Source organism: Nestor notabilis, unplaced genomic scaffold (assembly GCF_000696875.1).
Source record: "Nestor notabilis isolate BGI_N333 unplaced genomic scaffold, ASM69687v1 scaffold22954, whole genome shotgun sequence".
Classification (NCBI taxonomy): domain Eukaryota; kingdom Metazoa; phylum Chordata; class Aves; order Psittaciformes; family Psittacidae; genus Nestor; species Nestor notabilis.
The window spans coordinates 1-13302 of record NW_009926316.1 but is presented as its reverse complement, the minus strand read 5'-3'; the positions used below and the strand labels follow the sequence as shown (position 1 = coordinate 13302).

At 35.7% G+C, this 13302-nt stretch overlaps 1 protein-coding gene across 1 annotated transcript; it reads left to right on the top strand.

Moving 5' to 3' along the window:
• Positions 1–40: 40 nt before the first annotated feature.
• On the top strand, positions 41–11401 carry LOC104404927 (probable methyltransferase TARBP1; the record flags this gene model as incomplete). Its single annotated transcript, XM_010013477.1, has 11 exons — positions 41–160; positions 1539–1649; positions 2234–2383; positions 4203–4289; positions 4893–5086; positions 6040–6128; positions 7294–7461; positions 7704–7895; positions 8840–8964; positions 9950–10086; positions 11116–11401. Coding segments are annotated over 11 exons (1533 nt in total), but the record flags the coding sequence as incomplete, so codon positions are not given.
• Between the last annotated feature and the right edge of the window lie 1901 nt (positions 11402–13302).

The window sequence follows — 13302 nt, the reverse complement described above, 5'->3', positions numbered from 1 at the left end:
ATTTATATATGTTTGATTATTTATTTATATATTTTACAGTACAAATCGAGATGATCACAATGTTCGGGTTTGTGCTATTAAATTTCTGTGCTTGCTGGATGGATCAAATACCTTGCATAAGACATTCATGGAAGACATTTTCATCAAACTACTTGATAAAGTAAACTTTTCTCTTGCTATACAAATGCAATGTTAGTACATTATGTTACTAAAATGCAGAGTATTTACAGTTGACAGGATGTATTTACAGTTGTTTGTGTAGTCTGTCAAGATTTGTCCAGTAATATGCTTTTCTGTCATGCAACCGAAAAAAAAGTTACTCCAGCTAAACAAAAATGGTGACAATTTTCAGATTTTTTTTTTTTAGTGTATTTTCTTACTTCATGGAACATTATCCGAAGTGCAACCATTTTTCCATTATGAATCTTCCTTTAGGCTGCATTTTGAAGCACCACATTTCACTTTAACAATTGCAGTCTACACACTAACTTTTGAATCAAGAAAGCTATTGTCTCCTTAGAAGACCTTTATAAATAGAATTAGTGGAGAAGGCTTGGTTCTCATTTTCATTTATATCATATCTGCTTATGCACTGGCATGAGTCAGTGGTAAATTACTGCAGCTACTATTAGAACATCACCCATGCATTCTGGTACTATAGAATTCTGCTTTTGTCTGAAGAACAAGAAATGTGGTCCTTCATTCCAGTTACTTACTGGAGAAGAAAGGATAATGCTTGTGTTGTAAGTTTGATAAAGTGGTAAAAGCAAGCTTTAAAAGTGATTTCCTTACTTGCTTAAATATGAAGCTTAAACATGTAAAAGTAAAGTGTGTTTACATTTTAATATTAATAGAGGACTTGGATCAAATTGTTTTCTTTTTTAAAAATTAAAATAGTTTTGGGTGTCATGTATTTTGAAGACCATAGGGAAGGAATCTAAGCTATATGAGAACATGAATTTAAAATCTTTTTGAAGCTTTATTTATCTAATTATTTTCTGTCATGTGAAACATCTTTATTGTGGAGTATCAATTTCTGTCTCAAAGCTAGAGCTATAGTTTCAAGCTGATCTGACTGATAACATGACTAAACCGTTTTTTTTAATGTAGGCACTAAAGTAGAAGTGTTTTTGTTTATATACTCATTTCTTCAATTAGGATCTTTAGTACTTGTATAGCTAAATGACAGATTAAGTGCTCATGCTCCGTTTTATGTAGTACTGTTTTAATTGTTCATGTACAGTAGGTGCTGTAAATTCTTAAGCTTCTGCTGTTTGAAGAGTCTTAACACTTTTTTTTTGGTGCTCCTAACTAAAAGTATTAGAGGAATTGTATGAGGCTTTTTTAACTTTCTGAACTTCTCATGGACGAGCTTCCAAATTCATTTCTGAATAAATTAAACTAATACATTTTTCCTAACTTTTGTATTTAATGCTGATACTAGCTATGCAGTAGGTGTTGCTTTCCCAGTACAGTATATTTCCATGTATTCAATTTTAAAGGAAGAATATGTAATAAACCTTTTAATTTGCTTTTAGGATGAAGAGGTATCCAGATCTAGAACACGCTATTATGCAAACTCTTTACAGCATAGAATTAAAAACCGAGTATGGCAGACACTCTTGATTCTTCTTCCGAAGCTTGACCAGGTATTGCTCTTCACCATGAATTCTTAAATAAATAAATATCTACTTTCAAGGATAATTCGGTGTCATGCAAACTTCTTATGTTAAATTACAGCAGAGTATAAAAGGCGTGCAATTTCTGTGGCTAACGTAGAAGTTTTGTGTAGTTTTGTTCTTTCAGACAGAATTCGTGGATTTGTGATGCATTTTTAGAGTTCACTTGAGAACTGGTTCTTGGACCTATGAAATAGAGGAGATTAGATCCTTCCTGTTAAAGCTAGCTAGAACTGTGCTGAATGACCGATTTAAAGGTTTTCATGTAGTAAAAACGTTGCTACTGTATGAACACTCAGAATATTGAGAAATCTTAGTTTCAACTTACATTTCTTCACACTAAAATAATTGAAAGTTATAATAAAGAAATGAGATGGTTCTAAGATGTTTTAATTTGAGTATTAAAATATTTCTAATATTATGATAAAGCTGAGGATGTTCTTTTATTTAGATTTTTTATTTCCCTTCATGGAAGTAACTAACAAGATACCAAATTACTCTGTGATATTCATTTATTTTTCTTTTTTTCTTCTTTTTTTTTTTTCCCCCCTCAGAATTTTTTGTGTGGAATCCTTGACAAAGTCTTTCAGGCTGGATTTAGTAACAATCAGGCATCTGTGAAATACTTCATAGAATGGATTGTTATCATGAGTCTGCATAGATACCCCCAATTCCTTAATAAATTCTGGGATTGCTTTTCCTATGTAAGTAAGAATTTTGGCATTCACTTGAAGAGTAATTCATACAAAGAGGCTACAGTTCATCACCCCGTATCTTATTTTCTATGTATTCCCATTTTCCTTTGTAAGCAGCAGGTTATTGAGCAAATCAAATTAACTTGGAAGTGGGTCTGAACTATAGTCTGAGATATTTAGAAATTAATGATTCAGAAGTAGCTGAAGACAAGTGAATTTTACCAGTTGTAATTGCTTGAGTACATTTTATACTACTCTGGGCAGAGTAAAGCTGGCGTAGTGAGTCGGAGTAATCTTTGCAGTTGCAACGTAAGAGCTGTCAGGAATGCATTGATGCCCTAGATTCTGAGTTTGGGAAGATACTGCGAAGTCACTTGTGGTTTCCACACCCAGCTTTTGTCTTCTGCGTCTGTTTGTCAGTGGAAACATGACTTGCATAACACATACTCAATCTGTGGCTTGTAATATGCACTTCTCTAACAGTGGAGTTCTGTAATGTGGTTCCAAAAGCTGGAGGCGGGGTTTGAATTATGGTACCCAAAAGTTGTAAAAGGGTTGACTCAGGAGAACTGACTTACTGCAGTTTCATTTTTATGTCTTGGATGATTAAGTAATTGCCTGTAAGAGTTAACCTATGGAAATATTAATTGTCTATATTGATATTCTCGAATTTGCTAGTATTGTGTAATTTGGGCTGAGTAGAAAATGTATGTACTTGCATCTCCTCCAGTGTATAGGAAGACATTACTTGCAGTTGTGCCTTTGCTGAAGCTCACCACTCAGTTAAATGCAGATGGCCTCTTGTTTATCAAATAGCTTAGTTTCTGCTGTAGTTTTTAAAAAAGCCAAAGAGTAGAACAAGAATTAAAGTTATATTAAACAACCTCTAACCAGGGAGGTTTTTAATACTTTGCTTGCTGTGGTTTTGTTCTGATTTGTCTATTTTATTTTTCCCCCTGACAGGGGAAAAAAATTCTTTCAGTTTACAATTTACACTTTTGCATATATATACATACATAAAGTGTACAGCTGCACAAAGATGCCTTGTCACGCCTATCTGAACTGATAAAATGTTGTAAGGAATGTAGCCTTTTCCTGTTACAGAGTTCCTTTCAAGAGCTCGTACAGTTGGAATTACTGTCATTTTAGTAGATGATGACCTATTGGATCAAAGCAATCTCGCACTGATAGCAAATGCAGTGAATCATGGTGGGCCCATTCAAACAGCAAGCAGAAAAGATGTAGATTTATGAAAAAGAAATACAGGTTGTATTTTCAGAGGTTGTCCTGGAAAACAGTGACTCTGGAAACGTTTTTCAGGATCATACTGAAAAGTAAGCTGAATTTGAGCACCCAGTGCAACGCTGCAGCAAAATGGATGAATAGGAAATATATCTGTAAAGAGAATGGTTGAACAGAAGTGTGGAAACTCGTTTCTTCCAGTACGGAATTTGGGTGAGGCAGCTGCTAGGCTGTTTTGTTCTACATTCAATACCCACATTTGTGATGACATGGAAGAGTGCAAGCACTAAGAAGAATTCCTGAGGTTTTTACCGGGTTTGGGGTTTTCAGAGTAGGGAATACAGTGAATTTGGGTTGAATTTTAGCTCATTTACACTGCTGTATACGTTGTTCTGAATAGTGTATTACTAAAAAGCAAAAGTAAAAATTAGTAAAAATGAAATCTGAACTTTGTATTTTAGTAAATTTTGCTGTGGAAACACGTGGGTTTTGTTAATAGTGTGGTATTATTGCATGTGCAGAACATGCTTTGAAAACTTTTAGGATATAATATGCATATTTCTTGTTACATTCTCTTTTGCTTTAGGATGAAGAAAAGCTTAAAACAAGCATCTGCACGTTTTTATCAGTGTTATCACACTTTGACATCATTCTTCAAAATACCCCTGAGAAGGTAAGTTTGACTAAAAGCGTTCATTCTTTTCCAGTTGCACTTAATATGGATTTCTGAAATAAAATCCATTATTGCAGTCTGTTTTCAAAACCTTTTTAATACCTACTTTCTACTAAGGTATGCTTTGATATGGCAAACACTGAACTTTACAATCGATGATGAGGTATGGTCAGATGTTACATTAGATCAACCACTTCACATCTGTAGCAATCCAGGCATTTCTATTATTTATTTATTCTTTTGATGTTTGCATACATTTGCAAGATCAGACCTAGAATATCAGGAGTAAATAGAGGTTTCTGTGTATGCAGAATAATAATTTTTAAAGCAAATTAGTGTTTTGAAAATGAACTATTAGGGCTGTATGTCTGTGTTCTAGTGAGAAGGAAGGAAGGAAGAAAATCAGGACCATGTTCTGAAGCCTGGTTTTTGATATCTATGTACTGTTAAAGCTTCTGACTTTCTGAAATGCTCTTTAGTGAGGAAGCCACTTTTTCTTGGGCCACTCTTCCTTTTCTACTTCTGAATAGTACATGTAGACTTAACATAAATGAAAGAATCATTGTTTTTTTTTGGTTTATTTTTGTTATTGTTTTTTTTTAGAAGCCAGCTTTGAAGAAAGCTCTCATAGTTGTTCTGCAGTGGTGTTTCAACCATAATTTCAGTGTTCGACTTTATGCGTTAGTTGCCCTTAAAAAAATTTGGGGCATGTGCAGAATGTTGCATGTGGAAGAATTTGAAGCTCTGACGCCAGTTATTGAATCTAGCCTTCAACAAGTGGAAAACATGCATGGTACAGGGTTAGTAACATTCATGTTGGTTACAGCCTAACATTATTCTTTTGAGCTATTTGCAGCCAGTCTGATTTTCTTAAGTAGCGCTTGATAATTTCTGTGGGAGTTTATGGGGGGTTTAACTCTGTTAAAATCATTAGCAAAGTAAATGAAGTCATAATTCAGTGTAGCATCACAGTCTGAAAGCACATGAGGAAAAACTGAAGGTGTGTTTGAACAGTGCTAATAGTTTAGAAATGGACTAAAAAAAAATAATCAGGAGTGCTTAATTTTCTTATATGGTGGGTTTTGAAGCAGTCAACTTCATTCTTCCAAACTTCCTGATACCAGTAAATTCTTAAATATAAAAATCCAAAATGTTTTTGGTGTTAATATTTGAGGGGAAAAAAAAACCAAAAAAAATTTCTGTGGAAGAAAGAAAAATAGATGGGGAAATTCATTTTGGATGATGATTAAATGGGCTCTGCAGAAATGCGTTTCTACCTACTGATTTGGAAATAGAGCAGTGACTTTAATTTTATACTCTGTACATCTTTATTTTTTTTAGCCCAGCTTTTAGAAGTTAATGAAAATTATTCAGAATTTCTGACAGTGGTGTTGTTAGCTAACATAAACTCTGCATTTTTTCACAGCTATAAGTTGTAACTAAACTCTAGGCTAGTATTCAGTTTCCTCCAGAGGCCTACCTAGATGCGATACTCTTTCTTGTGAAACTTGCTGCTTTTGATAATAGAATTTGGAAACATATTATGGGCCTTCCTTGAAACATAAATAAAACTTATTTCCTGAATGTTAGGGGTTTTGTTGTTTGTAAATGGGTTCTTACTTAGAGTGTTTTATTTCCCATACAGTACGTAATAAATACAATCAGGTTGACTTATTCCAGTTTCCTAATTAAAAAAAAGTAAATCCATTACATTGCCCTTTTGTGCATCTTGCATTACTTTCTGCAATTGCGGGAATGCTAGAAGGAACTGGCAGCGAATCCAGGATCACTTCTTCTTTGCAACATTTCATCCACTTAAGGATTACAGTCTAGAGGCAAGTCTGAAATTGTTGATGATCTTTGTATTTGTGTAGTTTTACAACTATGTTTTTATCCTTCTGTGTATGTTCTAATGTAGGATGAATAATGATCAACTATTATTCATGTAAAACTCTGAAAAACTACGTCACCTAAATTGTGATGGATTTTAGATTGACTGCAGCTTAATTCTCTAATACTGTGTTAATAAATGTAGGTCAGTTAAGAAGAGCTATGTGTGATGAATGTGCCCATCTGCGGGAGTTAATCAAGTTTTATATTTGTGACTAGAAAAGGTACTTCTAATAAATGAAGAGCATCTACTTAATCACGTGTAGTTTGTTAGGATTTTTAATACTTACGTTCTTAGAAGTAACTTTGTGGATGCTTAAAATTGATGTGAATGGGATACAAATCTGTAACTTCTAGAGCACCTTTTTCATCTGTCCTTTTTGCTATAGCTTAAATAACTGATGAATAAACACTAAGGAAAGGAAGGCAGGCAAAAATAGAGGTGCAGAGCAAAATAAGACATGGAGGAACTAAGCTGAAAATACAAGATAAACATGTTCCAGAGAATTAATTTTTTTCTTTAACTGTTTTATGTAACTTTTTTGTGAACGCTTAAATATGCTCGATATGACTTTGCAAAATTCAGAATGAAAATCCTGATTAAAAAACAAACAACAACAAAAAAACCAACCAAACAAACCCAGGATAATACTTGTTAAATATTTAAATTTATTCAAGGTGCATCTTCATCTTGAGGGTGTATTGGGGTAAACAAAATGTCTGGGTTTTAAACTGTTCATCTTAGCCTTTCCCTTGGGGTGTGTGTTTGTTATTCCTTGATAAATTGTGGTTAGCTCTATTGATAGTGCTTGGTTGGATTTCACTGCTACTGGATTTTTAATGCTTCTGGCTGTATTCCTTTTGACATTAAACAAAGACATGCTCTTACGAGCTTCTAGTAAAGAACATCTGAATACTCTTCAGTGTTACCGGTAAAACAGTTTCACAAGACCTCTGTGCTGAGAAGCATAGCGTTAATTCAAAGAAAACCAAGTATAAGATTGTAGAATGCTAAATCAGAATCGTGTGATAAAAGTACCAGAGATTAATTTATTATCTGTTTTGCTTGCTTTAGTGGTGCTCTGCTAATAACACTGTGTTACACTGCAGACAGTATTTTACATTCTTCCCCGCCTTTCGGAGCTTGCAGAAGATGAATGGATCTCACTCTCTAAATTCGACAGATTCACTGACATTCCTTTGCCACCAGCATTTCAGTGGTATCATTCTCGAACGGAACTTCGTGATCTGAAACCAAGTGACTGGTCTCAGCAAGACATGGGTAAAATACAGCTAATCTATATTAAATGTAATTATTTGTATGTAGTAGCCATATACATCTGTATTCAGTCTGATCTCTGTTTCTTAGCTGAAGTAGGCTTCTATGTATGTAAGGAGAGTATATACTATAAAATAATAGTAAATGACAATGGTGTCTACAGTATTACGACTTAGATAGTCTTTACTGAAGCGATAGTTTTGCTACCACTTGCATATCTGTATATGTACTAATTGTTTTTATAGGTTCAAGTTCATCTGAAACAGACAGCCAGACAGAATGGACTGATGTTCAGAAAAAGATTATACCCTGGAAAAACAGTACTCCTAGTTTAGACCTGGAAATGGTATTTCAGGACCGTGCTGCTAAACTTGGTAAATCAAACAGCAGACTGATTGTGGTGGCTTCACTTATTGATAAACCTACCAATTTAGGAGGTAAGGTTGATGACGCATCTTATTTTAGACATTAGAGCCCAGTTGGATAATAGGAATGAATTTCATCTTACGTTGATAATGAGAAAACTGTTTAAGTACTGCTCAGAGAAATAGATATTACTATCTTGGGGAGGGAGTAACCAAATGAAATGCTACCTGCTTCAGAAGAATGGGTCTTCTATAGTTTCATTTTAAGGGGTGGGAGGAATTATACCTAGCATGCATTAATTAAATAGAACTTTGCTGTAAGTCATGCTCAGTTTCTTACTGCTTTTAAATTCTTTGTTACAGTTGAGTTTTTCAACAGTGTATGTAGTTAAAGGAAATAATTTGCTTTTACATTTTTTTTCTGTAACAATTAAGCCAAATCTTGGAGACCTACTAGTTTCTCATGACATGGACAGGAAACTGCCTGTTCCTGATTAAGTGCTCTTCATAATGTCATGCAAGCTGTGATATAAATCCTGCAAATACTTTATTACTTTGTGCTTGCTGTTGTCAGCAGTTTAAATAACTGTAGTGAGACTGTTAATGAAAAATAAGCCCACAAGCTGGTGCTGCCTGTATTGTAACACTGTAATGTGTCATTCTTTCAATATAATGTGTCATTTGACAGGTTTGGGATTTATAGCTTAAAGCACTTGTGTGTGTGTCTGTGTCTATTCCTGTTGAGGCTTGTATGCTGACCCATTACTTTGTAGAAGCACATTGTCAGATATAATGCTTTTCTAATTTTTATCTTTCTGCTAAGTTACAAAACTTTTTTTCCACCCTAGTAAATTATCTGAACAAGGTGTGGCTTGGAAAAACTGATGTAAACCCGATTAAAAATAGAGGACTAAAGTAGCCATTTCTCTTGGATTCTTTTCCTTTTTCATTTGCTAAAATATTCTGGCTTTGTGTTTATTTGGTACACAGAAATCACTTTAATTCTCTGTTTGCAGGTTTATGTCGTACAAGTGAAATATTTGGGGCATCTGCACTAGTTGTGGGCAGTCTTCATTATATACAAGATAAGCAGTTTCAGCATCTTAGCGTTTCCGCAGAGCAGTGGCTCCCCCTTGTTGAGGTGAATGGAAATATTTTAGTAGCTCAAAAGTGTACTGTACATCTTCAGTTCATCAAATGTATAGTTCAGAGTCTTTTTTTTATCTGTTAAAAATGAACTTTTTATTTAACAGAAGCTCCCAGTGTTACCTCTGACACTTAGTCGTCAGTGTTTTGGTATAAAATTTGGTTCAACCTCATAAAAAATAGTTTATCACAGCAATAAGAAATTAATTATTTTTAAATTGATTGTGTGAGCTGTCATTGTTACATCTTACTCTATTTTTTATAGTGGTGAGTTGGAATTTAATGTTTATTCATAAATGTTGAACAATGCTTCATTTATCTTGCTTAGTCCATTGCTTTTGGTAACTTCATGGGCATGATCTGTGAGCTTCTCTGAAGCTAACTTGTGCCATGCTTTTAGAACGTTATTATCTAGCTTACAAAAATGAGGGGTTTGATCTATATGTTCAGTATTTGGTAGTAAATGTTCGTGATATTTTATAATAATCAGTTTTTCAAGATCAGTTTTAAGCCATCTGAATAATTGGGTGCAAATTTTTCACTACCTCTCCTTTAGAGAGTAGAGTGCAGGCAATTCTTCACTGCAAGCTATCACAAGTTGTAATGCAGATACGTAAGGCAATTCAGCCTCAGTACTGGCTGTTGTATTGTTTTGAGAAAGAATTCCAGGTTAAGTAACTATGCACCTTGTCCCTGTGATTATTGTACATTCAGATGCAAGGCTTGTAGCAGTCAGAAGCATAGAAAAGCCTTTTTGTTTATTGTATTCGTGGAGTACATTTGTGGCCTTACTTTAACCTTGTGTGCTATTACTGAAGAGCTGTCAAAATGTTAAGCTATGCATAGGGACAGATCCTTTGGAGATACAAGTCGTTCATCTTAAAAACAGTCCAAGTAAATTGATTTTTACAGTAACTTCAGAAGTTTACAAATGGTGATATTTAAATATTTGTGTATTTCTCTCTGCTTCTGATGGACAGGTGAAACCATCTCAGCTTGTTGATTATTTACAGCAGAAAAAAAACGAAGGCTACACTATTATTGGTGTGGAGCAGACAGCTAAAAGTTTTGATCTTACAGAATATTGTTTCCCAGAGAAGTCACTGTTACTGCTGGGGTAAGAACGTGCACTTTTTTGTAAATCTACCTCTTGCAGTCCATCTCTTCTACTAGTCAGTTTGGTCATGTGAAAATCAAGTGGCAGTGGTGAAGGTGGATTTAGAATGGGAAGTGATTATGGAGGAAGCACAGCTTGGCTTTGTGTGCTAAGGAGTAGGTGGTGTTGATATCTACTCCTGAATGATCCTTCTTCTCAGACTTAATGTGCTATCCATACACTATAACTACTTTTATGAGTGGAATTAGCAACAGCATGGATTGTAGTTTTCCTGGTGTGACAGAGGTACCATCAGTTCACTTCGGTTGTTTGGGGTCCTGTGCTCAGCAAGATGGGGGCTGCCTGTTTGCCCTGCTTAACATGGTGAGGACTGGAGCTGAGTGGAAGCATGCATAGCTGGGAGATGCTTTAAAAATCAAGGATGAGGCACGGGACAAAGTAGAAGGTTTCTGCAGTACAAGCAGAAGCTGGGACAACTGAGAAAACCAATTAGTTCCTATAGGCAGGCAAGCCTTAGATGTGACAAAGGCTACTTGAAGAAATGTAGAGGAAAGTGCCTGCAAGTCAGAAAGCTGCTGGAATTGCAAGGTTACTGAGTGAGACCAGGAAGAAGGGCAGAAATACCAGGTTTTCAAACCTTTTTATATGTAGCTTGTCTTCAGAATGTAGTTTCCATAATCACTTTGTTCTCTTCTCATTAAACCCACAATTTTAATTACCGATAACCTTTGGTAACTTCTAGAGTGCTCACTCTGAAGAGGTGAAACATTTCCAGTTCAAGGCTCCAATCAGTCTCAACATTCCCTCATACCAAGACCTCACTGAATGTAAAGTGGGCAGTTAGAGCTTCCCTGTTGTGCCAGCAGCTTCATGCCCAGGTTGTTTCCTTTACAGCTGTTCATTAGTTTCAAAATAAAGGCAGAGAGGGAGTCTTTAATGTTGGGTGTTCAGCTGTTGCTGGACCGGTGAACTGCATTTTTTTCTGACATCAAAGCTTAGTCAGGTCTCCCGTGTTTTCTTCTTTATTAGAAATGAACATGAAGGAATCCCAGCAAACCTGATTCACCACCTGGATGTCTGTGTGGAAATTCCTCAGCAGGGTATCATTCGATCCCTCAATGTGCATGTAAGCGGAGCTCTGCTGATCTGGGAGTACACAAGGCAACAAGTCATCAAGCAAAAACAGTAAAAATAACTGCGAAGAGTTCTGTGCCTTATAGTACAGATGGGTGACTTCCTATGGTGCTACAACATGAAATTCTGAATAGAGAGACACAAACTCAGGGTGAATGAGGATTCTTCAGTTTTGCATGTTTTGTTCTCTATAATGTTCAGACTGACTTCTAAATGCCTTAACACTATACCTCCTTAAATAAAACTGTTGCATTGGAAATAAATACTATTTATATTGCATGTGGTGTGTGGGATTTTTTTCTACTATTAAAACATCAGTAAAGTATGTGAAGAATCCCAAACTCGTAACATTTTTTACTGCAGTTACTTCAATTGTGATGACCATGCTTGAAATGAAAGTGGCGCCTTCCTATAACCTCAATCAAAACCCACTGTAGCCAAAGCATTTTATGCCTCCAGCATGTTTTTGAAGGTAAATTCACTGACATTAAATACCACCCCATGCATTGGGTCTTCTAATAGCTGCTGTTCTATAAACTGATGTCTGTAACGACAAATACAAATTATATTATACCATGACCTCCTTTTGACAAGTTCTGACAACTGGGAATGGACTTTTTATCTTAAGGAAAAGCTGGTTAACTTAGTGAAAAACAGTTTTATTGTTCTCTTCAGAATTATGTATGTTACACTATTAAATAATCATTTATTCCCATGAAGTGATTTGACTAATTACACATTCAAAACCTTAATTTTTGAACAGCCCTGCACCGTATTTCTTGACTTATTCTCATTAACCAGCTGGCCACGACGATCTTTTTCCAGCAAACACCTGAGACCTTGCAACAGGAGCAGCAGCGTGCATTTCAGGAAGACATTTGGGTTACCAGTTCTTGAGCTGAAGCAGCTTCTGTCACTTTCTCGTGCTTTTTCCTTCCAGTTATTCTAACTAGATTCATTTTGAAAGCAGAGTAGCTAGGACTTCCCAGCAGCTTCTGGAGGATGATACCCTTCTGTTTCCAGCTTCTTTTTATATTTTAAAAAGTCTCTTCTTTTGTCAAAATATTTGACCTGTTTAAAAAGAGAAAAGATATTTGGAATAAGCTGGTGGAGAAAGGGGCTTTGTGCATCACAAAAAGAATATGGAATAGGCTTTCATTACCAAACTTGAGGAGGATTTTAGCTCAATACATTAGCTAGGAGCTTCTGGTCTGTTGAAGAAATGAGAGTGAAGTTTTTGTTTTGTGGATTTTTTTTACCATTTTGAAAGTGAACTTCAGTTTCCTGCCATAAGCACCCCATTACTTCTGTAAGCACCTAATAAAACCAGTCTATTGCTTTGGTATTTTCACTGCTATGAATAAATGTTACTTGTAATGCAAAGGTAAATCCAGCAGCTTTTCTATATGGTATCACATACTATGCAACCTCTGAATTCATTGCCTAGAGCCACTGATGTGCATGGTGTAAAGCACTGCATGTGAAACCATCATTACTAGAGATGACATACGGCAGAACTGCAGTGTTCAACGAGTTAATCAGTACAGCAACTGTGAATGTACTTTGGTTTTTGTAACTGACTTCAGTCTGTTCAGCCCCTCAGACACTGCTGTTAGTAAAGAGCATTTTAAAAAGTTAAGAACTACAGCTTGAGCTTAAGGAAACTAAACAACCCAACATGAATGGGTTACATGGAAGCCAATGGTTTACTGTGAAGTTATGCTGCAGGAAGAAGGGTACTTCTATGCACAAGGTATCAGATGCCAGTCTTAAGATGCCATGCAAGTGCAAGCCCTGTGTGTGTCTTCCCTTCTGTATTTGCCTTTCCTCTTTAGTAACTTCTGTGTACTCCCACAGGCTTCCGAGTATCTTTCTGAGCTTTTTTAACTAACAGATAAGCCTTTACACTTCCATAGTGGGTACTTATCTGAAAGCTTGAGATGGGTGTTTTCCCTTCCCTTTATACCATGCGCTTTAATCTACTTTTCACAGCTCCCGGGCTAGTCAGTGGTCCGCTCAGGACTTGTAATTTCCCTGCAAGACCAAAAGCGTGCAAACCAAGTTATGTTTTGAAGGGTGCAG